At 39.9% G+C, this 21,137-nt stretch overlaps 1 protein-coding gene across 27 annotated transcripts in view; it reads right to left on the bottom strand.

The window, feature by feature from the left end:
• The window catches only part of nrxn3a (neurexin 3a), a 1,776,465-nt gene that overhangs the window by 1,058,841 nt on the left and 696,487 nt on the right, over positions 1-21,137 (bottom strand). For 21 of the 27 annotated variants that reach the window (XR_007957567.1, XR_007957568.1, XR_007957570.1 and 18 more), the window contains one exon: positions 12,196-12,222. The exons of the other annotated variants lie outside the window; for them this stretch is intronic. Coding sequence is in view for 17 of the 21 variants with exons in the window: in XM_052030991.1 (XP_051886951.1) it covers positions 12,196-12,222 (27 nt within the window). In the remaining 4 variants the exon portion in view is untranslated. The remainder of the gene's footprint in view (positions 1-12,195; positions 12,223-21,137) is intronic. 27 annotated transcript variants of the gene reach the window in all.

Genomic DNA, 21,137 nt, shown 5'->3' with positions numbered 1-21,137 from the left:
TAACTTAGATAGCTGACATCAAAGACAGTTTGCATGTAATGTTTAAAAACAGGCTCAGATAATCCTTTCCTTTGAGAATGCTTTGAATATTATGAGATAAAACATAAAACCATAAATGCCAAACCAGAGCACAGACATTGGGACAGAAATTCACCTCTGGTCGCGAGTACAAAACATATCTGGGCACATTACTTGTCTGTCAATAGAGCAGGAAGGAAGTAGATGGAAGTGAACACTAGCCTCTGTTAAACATGAGAAACCAAACACTAATTCCTACCATGATATCATCTGGTGGAGGGAAGTCACCCCTCAGGAGTAAATACAGTGAAATGCATTTTAGGACAGACAATTTAAGTGATTTTTAAGGCAGGCAAATGTGTTCTCATGCTTTACCTTATAACATAAAACAATGAACATACAACTGTACAGCAAAGGAACCAACCCTTTGATCCACCATGTCTGCACCGACCATGATACCAATCTACCTCATCCCATCTGCCTGCATGTGGTCTATATCTATTCCTTGTCTGTTCACATGTTTACCTAAATGCTGCTTAAATGTTGCTATCATATCTGCAAGCACCACCTCCCCTGGCAGCACGTTCCAGGCACCCGCCACTCTCCATGTAAAAAAATTTGCACATCTCCTTTTAATTTTCCCCCATCACCTTACAGCTATGCCCTCTTGTATTTCACATTTCCACCATGGGAGAAAGACTCTGACTGACTCCACTATCTATGCCTCTCATAATGTTTATGTACCGCTACAGTTCCTCCCCAGGTTACGGCAGTGTTCCGTTCCTGAGAACTGTTTGTAACCAGACCAGTTTGCAAGTTGGAAATGCAGCCACAAACCAAGTCTCCACATGGCAGAAGATGCCTGCAGCAGCTGGCAAATCCATCTTACCGGTCTCCTAAACACTCGTTCGTATTTACGACTATCCATAAGTTGGGAGTTCATAAGCTGGGGAGGACCTTTGCCGGGTCACCCCTCAGCCTCCAATGCTCCAGAGATAACAATCCAAGTTTGTCCAACCTCTCCTTATGGCTTATACTCTCCAATCCAGGCAACATCCTGGTGAACCTCTTCTGCACCCTCTCCGAAGCCTCCACATCTTTCATATAGTGCGGAGACCAGAACTGTATACAATACTCCAAACTTAGCCTAACCAAACTTTTCTACAGCTGCAACATGACTTGCCAACTTTTATATTCAGTGCCCCAACCGATAAAGGCAGGCATGTCGTATGACTTCTTTACCACTCTATCCACTTTTGTGTTGTCACTTTCAAGAAGCTGTGGACTTGCACCCCAAGGTCCCCTTGTACAACAATGCTTGTAAGGGCCCTGCCATTTACTATATACTTTCTTCTTGCATCTGACCTCCCAAAATGCATCACCTCACACTTTTCTGGACTTGCGATTGTGGACATTTTACTTCACACTGTTGTTCTTTAGTACTGACAAATATGGCCTAAGATTCTCTGTTCTGTAATAATAATAAAAAGAAACATGGCAAGACTGCCAACATTCACCAGATGTTCTGGTCACTTGCATCAGGAGTGAAAACTTTCATCAGTTCAGTCTTGCTTGGACCTCAGCACAGATCCCACGTCCCACTGGTAAAAAGCCAGTTTTCTAACTCAAATAACTATGTAGGCCTAGCTCATTAGTAACATTACTAAGAGTAGGCCTAATGTTGCACAAGTTTCTAACAACCAACGTGAGAATTCACTTATGCCACTGATTGGGGGGAAAAAAAGTTCTTGTAAAATGTTGCACTTAAAAATAAGGTCTACTTTTAGAGGAGACTTGTGTTAGCAGTGAGACAAGGTGCAAAACATAATAGTTTCCTCTTCTTGTGAGTCCTGAGCTTCACCTAGTTACATCAGTAAAAGCCAACAGTTCCAAGCAGGATTGCTGACCTTTAAGCACGAGGTCCAAGCCAATGAGCCATTTTAAAGTGCAACTGGCAATAGTTATGTAAATGGAAATACTGTTTGTTGGTGCTTTTGGCTGAAGGAAGATTATTGTCGAGCTCTTTATTAAATAGGGCCATGGTATGTTTACAGTCCCCTTCAATCACTAAGATAGATATCAGCTGAACATCTCATTGTCAGACTTCAGATGTTGGTCTGGGGCTCAAATTCAGGGGTCAATGCCTCAAGTCATGAAAATTGACTGGCCTCCAGCACGTGCTCAAAACAAATGTTTGACAATGTATTATCTCAAATTTTTATTCAATAAAATATCAAAATAAATAAGTGATATTTTTTAATCAGAAGACAATAAGCATTTGGCAGGATTTCAACAGACAAATGATGACGTAAGTCACAGGATTGGTGTGAATGTGCTGCAAAATTGGACAGTCAAGTTACACATTAGTGATTAGATTAATAGCTTATTGAGTATTAATGTAAGAAGTTTTAATATTCAAACACTGGAGACGATGCTGAAGGTCTTATAAATCTAAAGATGACCAAGGGATAAACTTGAAAGGATGCCTGAAGGAGAGGCAGAGATGTACAGAAAGGGAGATGGCCTCGGCAGCTGAAGAGACATGAGTAATGGATCAATTAAATTCGGGGTTGAGCAGTGGGGGAGGGGGCAATCAGAATTACAGGGACACAAATCTTGGTTTATAGAGATAATAAAATTAAAAATAAGGAGCGGCAAGAAAACGGTCTTTAGAAGTTCTGAGCAAATTAGTTTAATGGATGGAATTTCCAGGTAGAACAAAGGAACAGAAGGGAAATTAATGAAGTAATAATTGGAAGCTGCAGCAAGGGGCAGGTGAGGGTATTTAGCTCTCTGTAGATAACTCAGCATAACTTAAAAACACTCAACACTAATCTTTAAACAAATTGTAATGAATTCTTTTTACTCCCATTAGTTTCTCTGGAAAATTATTTTCTACATGGGCTTTCTGAAAATGGACTATACCTGTGGCTAAACATTGTTGAAAATGAAAAAGAAACTGCAATGTCTTGAGGCAATGTATCAAGAAGGCAGCATCCATCACTAAGGATCCACACCATCAGGGAGATGCCCACTTTATGTTACTACCGTCGGGGGAGGTGGTACAGGAGCCTGAAGACCCACACTCAATGATTTAGGAACAGCTTCTTCCCCTCCGCCATCAGATTTCTGAATGGTCCATGAATACTACTTTGTTATTCCTTTTTTTTTTATATACACTATTTATTTTGTAATTTATAGTAATTTTATGTCTTTGCACTGTACTGCTGCTGTAAAATAACAAACTTCACAACATACAAGTCAGTGATAATAAACCTGATTCTGATAATCTGCTGAGCAACCAGGGAAATTAACCAGACGAGCTGTGGTTAATATAACTCTTGTTGTACAACTGGATCGATGGGATAAAAGTTGCATTAACTTGATCTGTATCGTAATTTCCAGCCAATCGATCACCCTTATCCTGACATCACAAATGCCTCCGTCTACACTGTCCAATTAGAGTTCCCCTACTGTTGGCCGCCTCAGTGTTAACCACAATCCCTCTGAGTCTTTCCCCTCTCTTTTGACCATCCCACTACCCCACAATTCTGTCAACCCATAAGCTTTGTTCATGAACTTGTGTAGTTTGTGCAGATGATCAGGCAGCAAGTGTTGGCAGCATCTCAGTGCTCTGACGTTATTGAGATCCAAAGCCTTTTCTGGGTGACCAACCTATTCCAAATTTAAGTTCATTGCACATGCCAAGCTTGGGACAGCCTGCACATCAACTCTTGCTATAAACGTCATTACATTACAATTGGTGTTACAGAGCAGATGCACGTGTCCCATAGAAAACAATCAATACTGACATTTATTTCATTATATGGCATGGGAATTTGAATCCAAGTATTCAGAATGTGAAACACATCCTCAACTCAGTGGTATTAATAATTCAACTATTAAAAGGTTTCCATAAAGATTACACAAACTAAATAATCTAAACCTTACAGCTCAAGATAACCTGCCCCATTTCATATACTAACTCTTAAGAACATAAGAAACATTCACCCACTGGCAAGAAGTGTTGGGCAAAAAGACTGAGGCCTTCCAACAATAAGTGTCCAGACTAAGAACCCCAAATTATTATTTTTATAAGAAGAACAATTTCATTTAAGTGGCAGCATTTTCCTTACTCGTGTATTAAGAATGATTATTTGGGTAAAGTGCCAGATGTAGGTGACATCTGTAAGAGAGAAGGGCAGGCAAAGCCTTATGGAAATAGGTTAAAAATTAAAATGTTTGCCTAGAAATTAATCCTGAGAATTATATACTCTATTAGTTCTGCATTGTGCTGACTTTTGGATGAATCTGTAAACACTAAGCATCTCTGCCTTTTAAGGTGGATGCAAAAATATACCATTGTACTGTTCTGAAGAGCAAGAGCTATTTCTGGTGTGCTGACCTATGTTTATCCATCAATGAAAGGAAATGGATAATCTGGTCACCAGTATTACTATTGTGGGAGATCGCGTGCCAGTGCGAAATTGGCTGCCAGTTTCCCTACATTATAACTTCAGTCTGTCGGTTGTAAAGCACTTTTTTCTTCTGTGTTGATTTATCTTGGATCTGAAGACAGCAGGAACACTATTGGTTGGAATAGGCGAGTGACCCAACTGATTTTACCCTCCGCCAACTTTTTGTTTCGTACCAGGGCATTAGATTTAAAGAACAGATCCCCCCCTGAAATAACCAGACTGTGAACTTCCCTCCACTTTCTCAAACCGAAGAGGAACAAGCAGAAAGCTTGAACTAGTGCAGATCTTTCCAACATTGCAACTGTACAAAAGGTTTCATTTTTTTGTGAAAAGTTCACATATTTGTTCTGGATAAATTGGACAATACACTATTTGATTACGGGTTTAAATTCACATGATGCACAAAGGAAATCTACTGTAAGATCAGTTCCAGTGTTTTAAGGTTTCTTTTAATGCACAACAACTAATAGACTCCAACTTCAAACACAGTTTAGCTTCTGCTTTGTGTGGAAAGAACACATTTAGAAGATGCTTCGACATTATGCAGTAAATGGCAGGACCCTTAAGAGCATTAATATACAGAGGGATCTTGGGGGCACAAGTCCATTGCTCCCTGAAAGTGGTAAAGGCAACCTACAGCATGCTTGCCTTCATCAATCAGGGTACTGAGTACAAAAGTCGGGAAGTCACGTTGCAGCTGTAGAAAACTTCAGTTCGGCTACATTTGAAGTAATGTCTGCAGTTCTGGTCACTGCATTTCAGGAAGGATGTGAAGCCTTTGGAGAGGGTGCAGGAGGTTCACCAGGATCATAGAGCATTAGCAATAAGGAGAGGTTGGACAAACCTGGATTGTTTCCTCTGGGGCACTGGAGCCTAAAAGGTGACCTGATAGAAGCATATAAAGTTGTGAAAGACATAGATAAAGGTAAACAGTCAGAACCTTTTTCGAAGGGTGGAAATGTCAAATACTGGAGGCCATAGCTTTAAGGTGGGAGGGGAACCATTTAAAGGCGATTTACACGGCAAGTTTTTTTTCCAGGCAGAGAGTGATAGGTGCTTGGAACAGGCTACCAGGGAAGTGGTAGAAGCAGATATGATAGTAATGTTTAAGAGGCATTTAGACAGGCACATGAACAGGCAGGGAATAGAGAGAGATGGACCACATGCAGGCAAATGAGGTCAGCTAAAATTGCTATCATGGTAAGCACAGACATCGCGGGCCAAAGAACCTGCTCCTGTGCTGCACTGTTCTCTGTGTTGTGTTCTAGTTAAACAATAATATGGGCATGGTGGGCACTATGGTTAAGTTAACAGATTAGCAATTCTGAGGCCTGGACTGAGTTCGAATCCACCATGGTAGCTGTGAAATTTAAATTCTGTAAATAACTTGGTACTTGTATTAAGAATTTTTAGACAACCACAAAAAAAATATTAAACTGCCATGTTATGAGCCAGGTAGCTATTTGGTGAATGTCCCTTTAAGGCACCTGGACAGTAGAGTAGAGGTGTGTGTGTGTGTGTGTGTGTGTGTGTGTGTGTGTGTGTGTGTGTGTGTGTGTGTGTGTGTGTGTGTGTGTGTGTGTGTGTGTGTGTGTGTTCAAGACAGCAAGAAAACAACATGCTGGCTGTTTTGATCAGTGAGCGAGCACGAGAGACACTGACTGCTGGTCTCCGTATCGATGGATGAAGAACAATAGCTGTGTCTGTCACATACAATCCATGTATGGATTTTTGGAGCAATCAAATGGAGTCCACTTTGTCATTAACCTGTAGTGGGAAACAGGTATTTCTGTGGATGGCCTTCGGGGTGGCGGATACTTTGGAACAAAGCAATGGAGATCATTGGAGATTGAGGTGTCATATAGGTTCCATCGTGGAACATGTGGATTTCGTAATTTCTCTCTCACTTTCTCTTCAGTCAACGGTGGTTTTGCAAAAGCCTTTGCTCACATTTCACCTGATGATTTGCTGAACTGAACTTTGAGAACTATTCCTAGACTTGGAGTTTGGGAATTTGCCACACACACAACACTTTGAGTTTAGACTTGGGGATTATGTTTGATATCTAATGTTTTTACTTTTCTTATTATTACAAGTAGTTATCAAAAATAGTTTCTAACACTTATACATGACTCAGTGTGTTTCTATTGTTGCTGGTACGTAACAAGAAGAGTTTTTGGTGGCTGTTATTAATGTTCTTCAGGAGAGAAAATCTGCCATCCTTGCCCAGTCTAGCTTGTACATGACACCAGATCCACCCTAACTTTTAACTGTTCTCGGAAACCGCCGAGCAAGCCTCTTAGCTGTACCATCCATTCAGAGTTCAGTAGTTTCAGAAGGTCGATCACCAGCACCTTTGAGATGCAGTTAGGAATGGGGAACAAATGCTGGCTTACCAGCAGTGCCCAGATACTGAAAAATAAAATTTAAAAATCATTGCCTAAATGATTCTTTTCTATTTCAAATGCTTCCGAGAATTTGGAAAAGGCAGAGAGAACAGAATGATACACATTTGACACAGCAGCAAGAAGAAAATACAGTTCGATGCAGCTCCGAAAGAGCAATTGGTTGATGGAGTAAGTTGGACTCACTAAATAATTCTCATATATGAAATGTTTTTTTTCCCCCCACTGCTGACCTTAGGTGGCACAAGCGATTTGGCTCCAATAATTTGCTTCAATCTAAAGAGTGTTCTTCTCACAGTGGTGTTAATTCAAATTACAGCAAATTGTAAATGGACAAAATAGATTATGTGAACATGAAAGGAGGAAAAGAGTTGAGAAAGGGAGAAATACACTTTACACATAACAAGGCATACTTTTACCACATCGACCACAACAGTTTAAGAAGATGGCTCACTGCCAGTTTAAAAGGCTTATTAGGATGGGCAAGAAATGCCAACCATACTAACAAGACCCGTCTGCTTTAGATGAATAAAGGTATCTGCAAGGAGTAGAAGGAAACTTATTCCAAGTGTTCCTAGGTTCTGCTGATTTCATCCATATCCAATTACGTTTCATTCAACTCTAGTTATCCTAAAGATCCTTTGTTCTGTTTGGCACTCAGTCAAATCAATAGCTCTTACAGTTCGCCATACATTTATGATAAAATCACAATGGAAGCTAGTCATCCCTCAATCTTGATGGTCTGCCTAAGACGACAATTCATCTTGTATGTGTGATGACTACAACCTTCATGTCAAAGCTTCATTAAAAAAAAATCAAACACCAGCTAAATAATCATCTACTTGATAAATACAACTTTTCAGAAATTAAAATGAAGGACTTAGTGATGTTCACAATCCTGTTGGTTGGTTCACAAACAGCAGGATCTTAGACTGGATGCATAATATTTCAGTATTTGTAAGACCAGGAAGGAGAGGTATTTTTCTTTTACTATGTGAATTATTATCTACAAGTGGTTGTATTGTCCAAGGGAACTGATAGCAGGTTTTAAGGACCTTTGGTCTCAATGAAATAAAAACAAGTCATAGTAGGGTTTATCAGCAACATTCAAACCTAACTTCTGTCTATGGAACTGATTGCTTTCATTTCCTTTTGTTCTGTGAACCAGCCACCAGGTCCAAGATGCTGGAACTTCAAGATCATGTGATTCAAAGTAGCTTTTCAAGATAAAGAATGGTAGGTGGACTACTTCAAAATTATCCACTTTTAAAATAGATTATAGCCATTTATTTGTTCCAATTGCCAAGATAATGGGTTCATCAAGTACTTGAATAGCTGATGGTCAATAGAAGGCAAAGCAATAGCCACAAATCATGGGTGACACTGAATGCAAATCGCTTTACTTAATAGGAATCAGTGACTGAAATCCTTCCGGGTACGTGGGGGGATTCCATTTACACCCTATAGCTATGGGCAGAGGAACTTATCTTTGGTCACTAATGCAAAGCCAGCCAGAGCTACTTATATCCTCTGCATTCATTTCCACTGAAGTGCAAAGGCAAATGCAACTGGTGCCCAATAGTTGCACACATTTGCATGTGTGTCCAGAAGTTCATTTCTCCTCCACATTCCGTAGCTTTGCCTTTATCCTACCCAAACTAAAATAATATGTAACACTCAGTAAATATAAATAACACAAGCAGCTGACTGTAAAGCCCATCTTTCCCTCAGTCAGTCATTCATCAATCTCATGTCTGATACCACTATCCTGCATTAACTGCATCTCTCTCAATTCCCTTAATATACAGTCAGAGTAATACAGCAAGAGAACAGGCCTTTTGGCCCAACCCATCCATGTCAACCAAGCTGTCTACCTGAGCTAGTCTGATTTGCCTGCGTTTAGCCCATATCCCTCTCAACTGTCCTTATCCACGTACTTGCCTAAATGCCTTTTAAACGTTGTAATTATACCCATCTCTAACACTTCCTCTGGTAGCTCGTTCCATATACCCGTCACTGTGTGAAAAGGTTAGCCCTCAGGTTCCTTTTTAAAATCTTTCCCCTCTCACCTTCAATCTATGTCCTCTATTTTAGACTCAACTACCCTGGGGAAAAGACGGTGATCATTCACGTTATCTATGCCCCTCGTGATTTTAAATACCTCCATAAGCTCACCCTCCTACGCTCCAGGGAAAAAAGTCCCAGCCTATCCAGCCTCTCCTTGCATCTCAATCCCTCCAGTCCTGGTAACATCCTCGTGAATTTTTCCTGCACCTTTTCCAGCTTAATGACATCCTTCCTATATCTGGGCGACCAGAACTGCGCACGATACTCCAAGTGTGGTCTCACCAACGACTTAGACAGTTGTAACATGATCTATATTAACACTCAATATGTAAAATTCCATCAAGTTCTGTCCTGAATACACTCAGTGACCGAGCCTTCACAGCATCACTGGGTGGAAAATTTCAAAGATTCAGTCCCCTTGAATGAAGAAATTTCTTATTTCTGTGCTGAATTGCTGACCCCTTATTTTGAGATTGTAACTCCTGGTTCTAAACACTGCAGCAAGGGGAACATTATCCCCTCTGCATAAGTATTTTGATTGTATTAATGAGATTAGCTCTTGTATTTCTAAACTGAAAATATAGGCCCAATTTGCTTAATTTATTCTCATATGACAAACCCATCAACCCAGGAATTAACCTAGTGTACCGTCACTGCATTCTGTCTGTCACACGTATACACTTGTCTCCATATGGACAACAGGCTTGGGACACAATATTTCAGATGCAATTTTACCAGCACCCTCCATAATTGGAGCAAGATGTCTCTTCGTTTGTCACACACACACACACACACACACACACACACAAAATGCTGGAGGAACTCAGCAGGTCAGGCAGATCAATGGAGGGAAATGAACAGTCGACATTTCAGGCTGAAACCCTTCATCAGGAGTCCTGATGAAGGGTCTCAGTCCAAAACATCAACTGTTCATTTCCCTCCATAGATGCTGCCTGAACTGCTGAGTTCTCTCAGTATTTTGTGTGTTGCTCCAGATTTCCAGCCTCTGCAGTCTCTCGTGTCTCTTGTACGAGAATCCTCTTACAATACCACTTGCCTTTCAAATTTCTTGCTTCATTGGCATGTTAACTGTCTGATTTGTGCACAAGGACACCCACACTCCCCCCTTAGTGTTGAAAGAGAAACCAGTTTTCATTTTTATTCCGAGCAAAGTGGATGATCTCACATTTTTTCCCATGTTATATTCCAGCTGTCATGTCCTTACTCATTCACTTAACTGATCTATATTCTCATGGTGCCTCTCTGCCTCTTCAAGCCCCACTGAAGCACACACCTTTGTATCAGCAGCAAACTTGGGACACATTATACTTGATCCTCACATCCAAATTATTGATATAGATTGCAAACAGCTGGGACTCAGCAACAGTCCCTGCATCACGCCACTTCTCAGTGCCAATAGCAAAATTATTCTTTTATTCCCAGTTTCCTGTCTTTTAACCAATCCTCTGTCATTTGTCTTATTCCTCATACAGTATGCTCTAATTTTGTTTTATAATCATGTAGCACTTTAACAAAGGCCTTCTGTAGGTCCAAGTAGTTGTTTACCTTCTATTCTGCTAGTTACAAGTCTGACAAACACGAGTTAACTTTCATAAATCCATATGGACTCTGTCCAATCCTAGTTTTATTTCCTTCGTGTATGGTTATCACTTCTCAACTGTTAGATTCCAGCATTTTCCCTACCACTAACTGACTGGTCTACAGCTCCTGGTTTTCTCTCTCCCTCCAATCTTAAAACCTGGATTTATGAAGAATGCAATATCAATGAAGTGCCCCATGGTGCACAGGTGAAGTATCTTGACCAGAAACCAGTGTTCTAGTCCATTGAGTCAGAGACATGGGATTGAAGTCCACAATAACAGCTGGGAATTTTTTTTTAAAATCTGGAATTTTATTTAAAAAAGCTGGTCTCAGTAATGGTGCCTACAAAATGAATTCATTGTTGTAAGACACAACCAATTCATTATTCTCCTTTAGAATGTGATCCATACATGACCCTAGACCCTCCAATGTGGTTGGTTCTTAACTGCTTCTTCAGTGCCAGGGTAAAAGATCACCTATGACATTCATATTCAACGAACCAAAAAATGAAAGAATAAGTGATTAAAGAATAGTTGATAATTTGTTTGTAGTTTGTAACATAGGGATATTGTTCAGGAATGGAATATTTATAACCTAATGAAGTGAATCTAAAGAGATATTAACAGGGTGTGCAACACTCAAAGCCAGAATCTTAGCCTTAGTACTGAAGTGACCCTACACAAAAGTAAATAATAGAACAGCAACAAGGACAACAATGATAACGTTTTCTCAGGAGTTAGTGGCAGAATACTTACTTTACAGCCTAGATTGTTACAAGCAGTATACATCTTGGACTTCTGAATGTGTACAAAGCAACTCTGTTGGAAAATGAGCAATTGCTGCTCGCCACAGACTTGTTTGCCATTTAAAGAGAAATAAGACAACTGGCTAAGGCAAACACTTAGCACCTGCCACCGATGATGCACAAAATCTGGGCTACTCTTCATTTCTGACCAACAGTCTCATTAGGTTTCTCCCATTTGCAAAGATGTAGAAGTCATTGGATAAGGAGGGGACCTTAATAACATTGAAAAACTATAAAACTTCTGACTGTATTGAACACTTGTTTACGATCAGTTCACACAGACATGGATAAATCTACACTCCAAACCCTTTGGTCCTCCAATGAAATAGTCCCTTCATATACCATTTGCTTGTTAAAGGATTACCTTCTTACTTAATTTGTGACTGTAGAAGCTTTTTAAATCACATGGCTCCCCTGACCATTCAAAAACATGCAGGCAGTTACTTGGACAGTCAAATACCATTAAACCATACCCCAGTGAAGACAAAACAGTTGGTTGGCAATGATGTGAGTTACAAGTGGTTTGATTTGTACTAGGTAACAACCCTAATTAATTTCTATATTCACAAAGAATATTTAGAGTAAAATTATCCATCACCTTGACCGAGAATAGTAAAGAAAATTTTACACATTTTAATTGGTATGTTAAATGAGATTTGACTGTAGATTATTTTAATTTATTATCTTTCTGCACATTCAGAAAGTCAACCTCTCCAGTTTTCCCCAGTGTATCTAAAGACATAACAACATACATATTAAACAATTCTTTTAAACATGATAAAAGCATTAAGAACAAAATGAAACTTGAACAATAACTTACTGGAGTTACAGTTAATCCTGATACAGTCTAGACGGGGAAGAATAAATGAAAGATGAAATCGCATCCTTCAAGGTAACAGCTGCAGACATCCAATAACAATTAGTCCACCCTTCCGGGGACAGACACACGCAAGAAGGTGGCCATTTTACTTTACTCTTCACTTCACATATACAAATATCTTTACAAAATGAGACCCAAACATAGACTGGTTATTTTCATACAACAAAAGTCTTACACAAATTTTTTCACATTACCTTGTACTCATTTTCAAAACCCACTGCAGAAGCAGAAGCCTATTTTACTTTTAGAATAAGTGACAACATATCTTTATCCCCATACTCTTCTCTCATCCTCACTCTCCCACCTCCAACTTTTTTTATAAAATGGCCACTTGCAAACAACTAACCATGTGAAAACTCAACCAAGATTCAGCGGGGACTGTTCCAATTGCAAGTCCCAAAGATAGACTGGCCCAACTATTGCACGCGCTCATGACCAACTAGTCGATCAAATACACTGAAAAGAGTTGGACAACAGTATTTGGCAAGAAGATGGGTGAGCGGTGCACATTGGCAGGAGCAGTGATCTCTGAGTATTTAGCAGGTTTCTCAAGAACTTCAGTAAGAAAAAGTACACAATAAAAAAGGGAAAAATCTGTAAAGTTGAGGATAGCACTAATTTTGCTGATAGTTTGCAAAAGCTGAAATCAGCACCAATAATCAAAAGACATCTAAAAAAGATAGGCACAGAAATATATAGACCAATTATGAAGCATCTTCATTTATCGGATGACCTCAGCCCTTTGTAATTTTAAGAACTTTTTTTTCCAATGCTCAAGTTGTTGCAATTCTTCATCCAATTAAAGCCATGGGCCAGTACTTCTCTCACTTTAGACATTACAGATCGACAATTTTGTTTCATCTTTTACAAAATAAAATTTGAGATCATTCAAGCTCCAAACAAAAAAAGGTACGTGCAGAGAAATTCTTGAGCAACAATGAGGGATAGTCAACAATCTGGATTCAGTTTCACGTGGCCAGGTTTGTCATGTGTCGTCAACCGCAACAGAAAAGTGGGTGCAAACAGCCACGGACCATTCGGCACAATCACCATACAGAGGCCGCAATACCTTTTGGGGAATACTGCTTTCCTTCACCATTGTATTGTCCCTATCCTGAGCACCTTCATAGTCACCCACAAGTATCTTAATCTCAAATCAAAGATGGCCAGTTCAGAGAGCAGATCTGAAAATAGTGTTTGTTGGATGTGACCGACTCTCAGGGATGGTGTGGGCTCTTTAACAAGAACTGAATGTCTGATGTTTGCAGTTACACTTTTCACCCTTAAAGCAAACATTTTGCTGATCTACTCTAATTAGGATAGTTAGGGTCACACAAGATCAGGGACTAAATGTGAGCAAGATATCAGCATTATAGAAAATGATTTAGCTCCCAGTTAATGAAAATTTTCAAAGAATGTGAACAGGGAAAGAAAACAGGACACCAATGGGTATGTAGTTTCAATGATTTGCTTGGTAAGTGCAAAGAAACAAATGTGATGTTCATCTATATTGGTCACCTCCTCCACAAGGTTTGATCACTATTTTGTGCCGAGTCACCTGATCCCAGATGAGGCATCAATTGGTAGATGCTTCAGTTAACCTTAATGTCCTCAGGGGTCATTCCTATCAAGGATCAATAATTTAGGAGCCAGTGGTGCTAAAAATAAGTTTCACATCAAATTATTATAAATAGTAACCTCAGCAGAACCCAAACCATGAAATACAATTAGGGACAGGAATAGGCCATTTGGCCCTTCAAGGCTGTACTGCAATTCAGTAAAACTGTGGCTGATCCAATCCCATCAGATCTTGAGGCAAAATGCATGGAAATATAATAGATGTGACATAAAACAGAAAATGTACTTCCACAAAGCACTTTGCAATACAATGGTGAGAGACGTCTACTGTCTGGATCAGCTCATGGGATTACAATTTTGTTGCAATCATGGAAAAGTGGTTGAGAGAAGGGCAGGACCGACAGCTCATTGCTCTGGGATATAGAAGTTTCAGGTGTGACAGAGGGCAGTGCAAAAGCAGAGGGGGTGTTACACTGCTGAGCAGCATTATGTCAATAATTAGGAAGGATATTCTTAAGGGATCAACCAATGAGGTTATATGGGTAAAACTAAGGAATAAGAAAAGGGTCACATTGATGGTGTTATGTAGGCAGCTTGTAGAAAGGTGTAAAAGCAACAGGGTTGCAGCAGTGTTTTTTTTTAAAAAAAAACACTCTCAATATTGACTGGTATGGCCTTAGTGCAAGGGGCCCAGATGGGATGGAATTCATAAAATGCATTCAAGAGGGGTTTTGAAGAGTCCTACTAGAGAAAGGAATATACTCGACCACATTTTCAGGAATGAGGATGGGCAAGTGACAGAAGTGTCTGTGCAGAAACCCTTTGGGAACAATGACCATAGTTCAGTAAGCTTCATGGCTTCAAGGTAGTCATGGAAAAAAGGTTGTTCCTTGAGACAGGGCCAACAAAATTGGCAACAGGCATATTTCAATAAGACAGGTCCCAGTGAAGTAGTTTGGGAACAACCAATAGAAGAGAAGACATCTGATAAATGGGAGACATTTAAAATCAAGATACTAAGAGTTCAGAGTCAGCATGTTCCTGTAAGGAACAAATGCAAAGATGGCAAGATTAAGGAATCTTGGCTAACAAAGAATACTAAAGGTTTGATCAGTGAAAATAGGGAAGTGCATGTCAAGTATAGAAAATTGGTATTAAATGAGTCCTTTGAGGTTCATAGGGGACATGGTAGAGAATTGAAGAAAGAAATTAGGAGAGCCAAAAAAAAACAAAAAAAGGCCATGCAATGACCTTGGCAAGTAGGAATAAGGAGAATCCTAAAACCTTTTGTAAGTACATTAGGATCAAGAGGGTAACCCAGGACAGAGTAGATCTGCTCAAAGACCAAAGGCTTAATCAATATGTAGAGCCAAGGGATATGAACAAGGTCCTAAATAAATACTTCTCATCGGTATTCACCAAAGAAAAGGGTGTGGAGGCTGGAGAGTTAAGGGAGGGCATGCTGATATTCTGGAGCATGTCTCTATCAGGAAGGAGGAAGTATAGAAATATTGGAGCACAGTAAGATGGATAAATCCCCAGAGCCAGATGGGATCTATCCCAAGATCCAAAGTGAAGCAAGGGAGGAGATCGCTGGGTTTCTGATGGAGATTTTTGCATCTTTGTGAGCCACAGGCAGGTGCCAGTAGACTGGAGAATAGCCAATATTGTCCCCCGCATTCAAAAAGGTCAATCAAGATAAACCTGGAAACTATAGGCAGTAAGCAGTAGGGAAATTGTTGGCAGAGATTCTGGAGGGAGAGGATTTATGTTCACTTGGGAAGGCATGCACTGATTAGGAGTCAGCATGGTTTTGTGCAGGGGAGATCATGTCTCACATATATGGTTGAGTTTTTTTTTGAGGAGGCAACTTAGAAAATTGATGACGACATGGTTTACATGAATTTCAGTAAGGCTTTTGATTGGGAAACTGGTCCAGAAGGTTAAGGTGCAAGAAATCGGAGGCCTGTTGGCAAATTGGATCCAAAATTGGCTAGGTAATAGGAGGTCGAGTGTAGCAGTGGATGGGTGCTTTCCTGACTGGAAGTCAATCACAAGTGGTGTACTGCAGGAGTCAGTGCTGGGACCTTTGATAAGAATATTGGCAAGTTTGCAGATGACACAAAAATTGGTGAATTCTTAGATAGCAAAGTTGGTTGTCTAAGAATACAGCAGGACATAGATTAGCTGGTGTGGTGTTGACAGATGGAATTTAGATGAGTGTGAGGTAATGCACTTTGGGAAGTCAAATTCTGGTAGGATATATAGAGTAAATGGTAGGGACCTCAAGAGTGTTGATGTACGGGGAACCTTGGGGTGCAAGTCCATAGTTCATTCAAAATGGCGCCACAGGTAGATTGGGTAGGCAAGGCACATGATATGCTTACCTTCATAGGCTGAGGTATTGAGTACAAGAGCTGGGATGTCATGTTGCAGTTATCCAAATCACCGGGTACAGTTTTTGTGCACAGTATTGTGTACAGTTCTTGTCAGCACACTATAAGAATATGGTAGCAATAGAAAAAAGTGCAACAGTGCAGAAGAGATTCACCAGGATGTTGCCTGGAATGGAGGGCTGTAGTTGTAAGCAGAGATTGTATTGGCTGGGTTTATTCCTACTGGAATGATGGAGGCTTGTTAATATTTATAAAATTATGAGCAGCTTAGATAGACTGGATAGATTTTTTATGCCAGGGCAAAGGAGTCCAGAACCAGAGGGCACAGATTTAAGGTGAGAGGGGATATAATTAAAAGGAGATCTAAGGGGCAAGTTTTTCCCCCACATAAAGACTGGTGGTAATCTGGAATGAGCTGCCAGAAGCAGATACAATTACTATGTTTAAAAGGCATTTGGACAGGTACTTGGATGGGAAAGGAGTAGAAGGATACTGGCCTAATTCAGGCAAATGGGATTAGCGAAGATAGGCATCGTGGTTGGCATGGACGAGGTGGGCTGAATGGACCCGTTCCTGTGCTGTATGCTTCGATGATCTGAATCTTTGTCACCTTGAGAATCACTCAGATGACTTTAAAGACAGTTATATAGTGCAGATTTTACTTTTCTTGAAGAACCCCATTCTTTCTACACATTGAAAGTCTGAACATAGTCCTGGCTCTCCAGAGATGTCAAAGCACAGTAAGATGCACGTCACCCGGCTGAAACTACGACTGGACCTTCCTTGCAAAGACTTGCCCAGGTTGCAAGTGTGGAAAAGGGGCTTTGGAAGCAGAGAGAAACAAATTCTTTTGACCTATATTAGAGCTACAGTTGACACTGAAGTGAATTAAGTGTGGGGGAAAAAGATTAATTATTTTTGAACACTATTTATTTTAAATAGCTCAGAGATTTTATGGTGAAAAATGTAGCCATTTATGACATAATGTTCTGCTGCACCATCTCACTATGAGTGAATATAGTTAAAAATCAATGGTACAGATATTTTTCTCCCATGTTTTCATTAAATAAGCCAAGCAATTATCATTATCTATCCCAAAATGCCCTAAACAGCTTCAGTGTGTGCATTGATCCAGAGTGTAGGTGTTGAGAATACTGATGCAACTTCCAGTAGTTTGTATGCAGTCAGATTCCTGAAAGCCACAACTCCCTAAACCATACTGAAAGAGTAAGCTGATATTCTTTTGGGCTACTATACAAGTTAATGGGATCTGTTGGCCTGATAATAATAAGTAAATGGCATCAAAAAGAAAATCACATTCACTGCTGGCAGGATTAAATTAAAAACTTTCAAGCAAGTTAATGACTATATTCTACAGTCAGAATTCACACAGAACAAACTTGGCAAAAGCCAGCCTTAAAATGTGCAAGCAATATTGGTATAGCAGTGCAAGGAGCAGCTATTTAGATGTCTTATAGTAACAGCAGGTAGAACTTCATTAGGCATTTGTTAAGATTAAAACCTATATTGAGGGATGTTTAGTGTCATTTGGTCTCTGGAAAACAAGCTCAGGAAAATATTGTCCTGGGGCACAGATAGGGTAAATGCACACAATCTTTTTCCCAGGAAAGGGAACTAGAGGGCATAGGTTTAAGGCAAGAGGGGAATGATTTAAAAGGGACCTGAGGGGCAACTTCTTCAGAGGACGGTGCATATATGGAACCAGCTGCCAGCAGTAGTATTTAAGGCAGGTCCAATCAAGACATTTGGATAAGTCTACAGAGGGAAATGTTTAGAGGGATGTGGGCCAGATGCAGCGAAGTGGGAGTAGTTTAGGTAGGCACCTTGGTCAGTATGGACGAGTTGGGCTGAAGGATTTTTTCCATGCTCTACCGCTTTATGACTTTACTTTGCAAAGATAACGACAGCAGAACTATCAGCACCACAATCTTTGCACATAAAACTGACAGTATCTTGGGGGTTACATACAACAGAGAAATTCTGAAATTGCTTTTGTGATTTAGCACTTCTCTGTAGACTGTGCCGTTTGTAGTCTTCCCTGTTGCATTCAAAGGAATGCATTTGAATTGGCAGGAACTTAAGGTGTTTAGATACTACTCACTGCAAGATATCCTGTAACAGTATGTCTTGTCATATGAGATGCAAGTGAGTTTTGCTGGAATACTGAGAGATCTGCTTGCTTTTTAAGGCCAGTGAATTTGCTGCTTCATGAACAAGTGTTATAATTCCTTCAGGTAAATATAACAAGCCACAAGTTTTTGGGAAGTGACAGCATTTTCTGCTAAGTGCCATCAGGTTTAGGCATCCTGCATGAATGTGCAAATTGTGATCGTGCTGGTTACTCCATTCCAATGTCTGACTCTTCATGGAGTCCAATAGTGGATCAAAAATTTAAGCCAATTCCCCAGCATTTGCACTCATAGATCCTGAGCCTTTAAACTTGTCAATGAAACAGGGCGTCCATTCATTTCAATGCGGTGGAAAGACGATGAGGGTCATGGTTTTTGTATCAGTTAACATGTACCTGTTTGAATTCATTGATCAAGCTGCTTTGCTTTTAATATTTTGTGTGTTTAGGGAACTGAGGATCTGCAAAAGAACATACTTATCACAAAGACCAGCAGTGAGCACAAGAAATTTGCTGCAGGTTGTGACCCCATGGATTTTATAAAATGTCTAAAATTAAGTTATGATGCTCTAGCTTTGACTCTAATTGTATATTGATCTTCTGATATTTAGCATACTACCAATGTTTAGGATGTTTATTAAAACCTGATCTTCCTTTTTTCTTGTCTTTGGTAAATATTTAAATACTATTTGTTCCTCAATGTGCTTGACGACAGGGATTCCCCAGGAACTGAAAACTGAAAAAAAATGTTGGGAAAAAAATGTTCACACCATATCCAGTAGTAAATATTGCTTTGCTGTCAATTGCAACATGTGGACAATTGAGATCTGTGCAAATGCTTGATTAACATTACTATAAATGACCCACAATTAATTCCCCTTGTGTTAAATGTGTCCCACTATCTTTCATATGTGAAAAGTTATTTGAACCTAGGTGTAATGCAAGCTGAGAATAAATGTTCTTGTGCTTTAAAGCACATTTGTAACTATACTTACATAACAAAACCACACTGTTTTTGGTTTGTTTTTGTTATATATAAAAAAAAGCTAGGAAGGACACTCAGCCCAGTCATCTAAATCGGCAGCGTTGAGATGCTGCATCCAACTTACCCTGAGTATCATCAGAGAACAGCTATATTACACGGTGGCCACTAGACGGCATAATCACTAAACAGTACAGATACAATGATGAAGGAAAGCTTCAACAGATCCAGAAATAGAGGAAGTGACAGCACTGGGAGAGAGAAAAAAAAATCACTGAATGTGTTCATTAATTTACTGCAACAGTGGGTTCAGTAAAATTTCTGTTGGAATATACTGGAATAGAAAACAGATTGTGGTGTAAAATTACATCTGTTCCTTTCCTACATTAAACCTCACTTTCTCTTCTCTCCCAGAGGAAATCATTATTTTTATCTTTCAAAAATCCACCATATCTTTGCAATATAAAATAATCAATTGCATTTCATCAAGTAGCAACAACATTTATGTACTTGAGCAGATGACGTTGCAAAATAGCATTTTTAAAAAAGGTAGTGGGCCAGATCTTCCAGAGGGGTGCCAGCAACAGTGGAAATTATGACCTCAATTGGAAGTCGATTGAAGGGTTGCAGGTGCCTGCCCAGGGTGTCCACCTATCTCCACAACCACCCCAAGTCACTCACTCAGAAATGTCACTGCACCCCACAGAGCTCACTCGGCCAGTGGTATCTTCTGGCCTTTGCCTCAGCACATGGCCCCCATTAGTAGCCCTCCAGTCAGTGCTGAAAGTGAACTGCTGTGTCCGATCTGCTGAGCAGAGGCACAGCTGTGCCTTGTGAAGCACAAGCAAAGAGTCATAGAGTTGTACAGGACAGAAACAAGTGCTTTGACCTGCCACATCCATGGTGACCTATCAACACAAATCCCATTTATGAGCACTTGCAATTCAAGTGCTCATCTGGATACTTGCGAGAGTACCTGCTTCCACCACCCACTCAGACAGGGTGTTTCAGATTTTAACCACCCTTTGGTGGAAAAGAAGCTGTAACAGCCCATCCTGCCCCATCTTCAGTCTCTCCAACCCTCTCAAATAGTCCCAGGCCTGCTGAAATCCAGCCTCCAACAACTTTTTTTGATCCCCAGTCTTTACCCAACCTTTCCCTCCAGTTCTGGAAAAAAACTACAGTGAGGTTCAGTGGCAGACTCTGGCACTTGCAGTCAGAAATGCTCTTCGCCACACAAGGCCTCACTAATTCGAAAAGAGGATCTGCCACATGTTAGGAGGCTGTGCCAGGGAGTGCAGTTTAAGAAACAACACACTTTTACCACTCCTCAGAAGATCTGGGCCAACATGTTTTTTCCATCTATTATTTCAGCTAAATTAATTTTTAAAAAATCAACTGATCAATGCTCTTAAAAGGGGAGAATCCCTCAAAAGCTTAATAATTACACTTTTTAAAATTCCAACTTTTTTTTTAATGTTTATTGCCATTTTTTGATGCACTCTAGGCACTGATGTATAAGAATTATGTATATACCTCAAACAAATGATTTCTTGTTCATTAATTGCAAAGAAATTATAAATGGTTCATGGTGGAGATTTGAAACAGCTTTTAACCACAGAAATATTTGTAAAAAGAACACACTATTTGGACACTGATCAATGGTTGTATCTTGGATCAATCACTTGCATTCAGGGAGTAGAAAAGTTCCCAATTTAGAAGGGACAATGAGGTAACAGTAGCAAGGAGAAAGACTTGGGTGACTGAGAGGTAAAGC

This window comes from Pristis pectinata, chromosome 1 (genome assembly GCF_009764475.1).
Source record: "Pristis pectinata isolate sPriPec2 chromosome 1, sPriPec2.1.pri, whole genome shotgun sequence".
Lineage (NCBI taxonomy): Eukaryota > Metazoa > Chordata > Chondrichthyes > Rhinopristiformes > Pristidae > Pristis > Pristis pectinata.
Note: the sequence above shows the minus strand (reverse complement) of the source record. Positions and strands in the feature narration are given on the sequence as shown.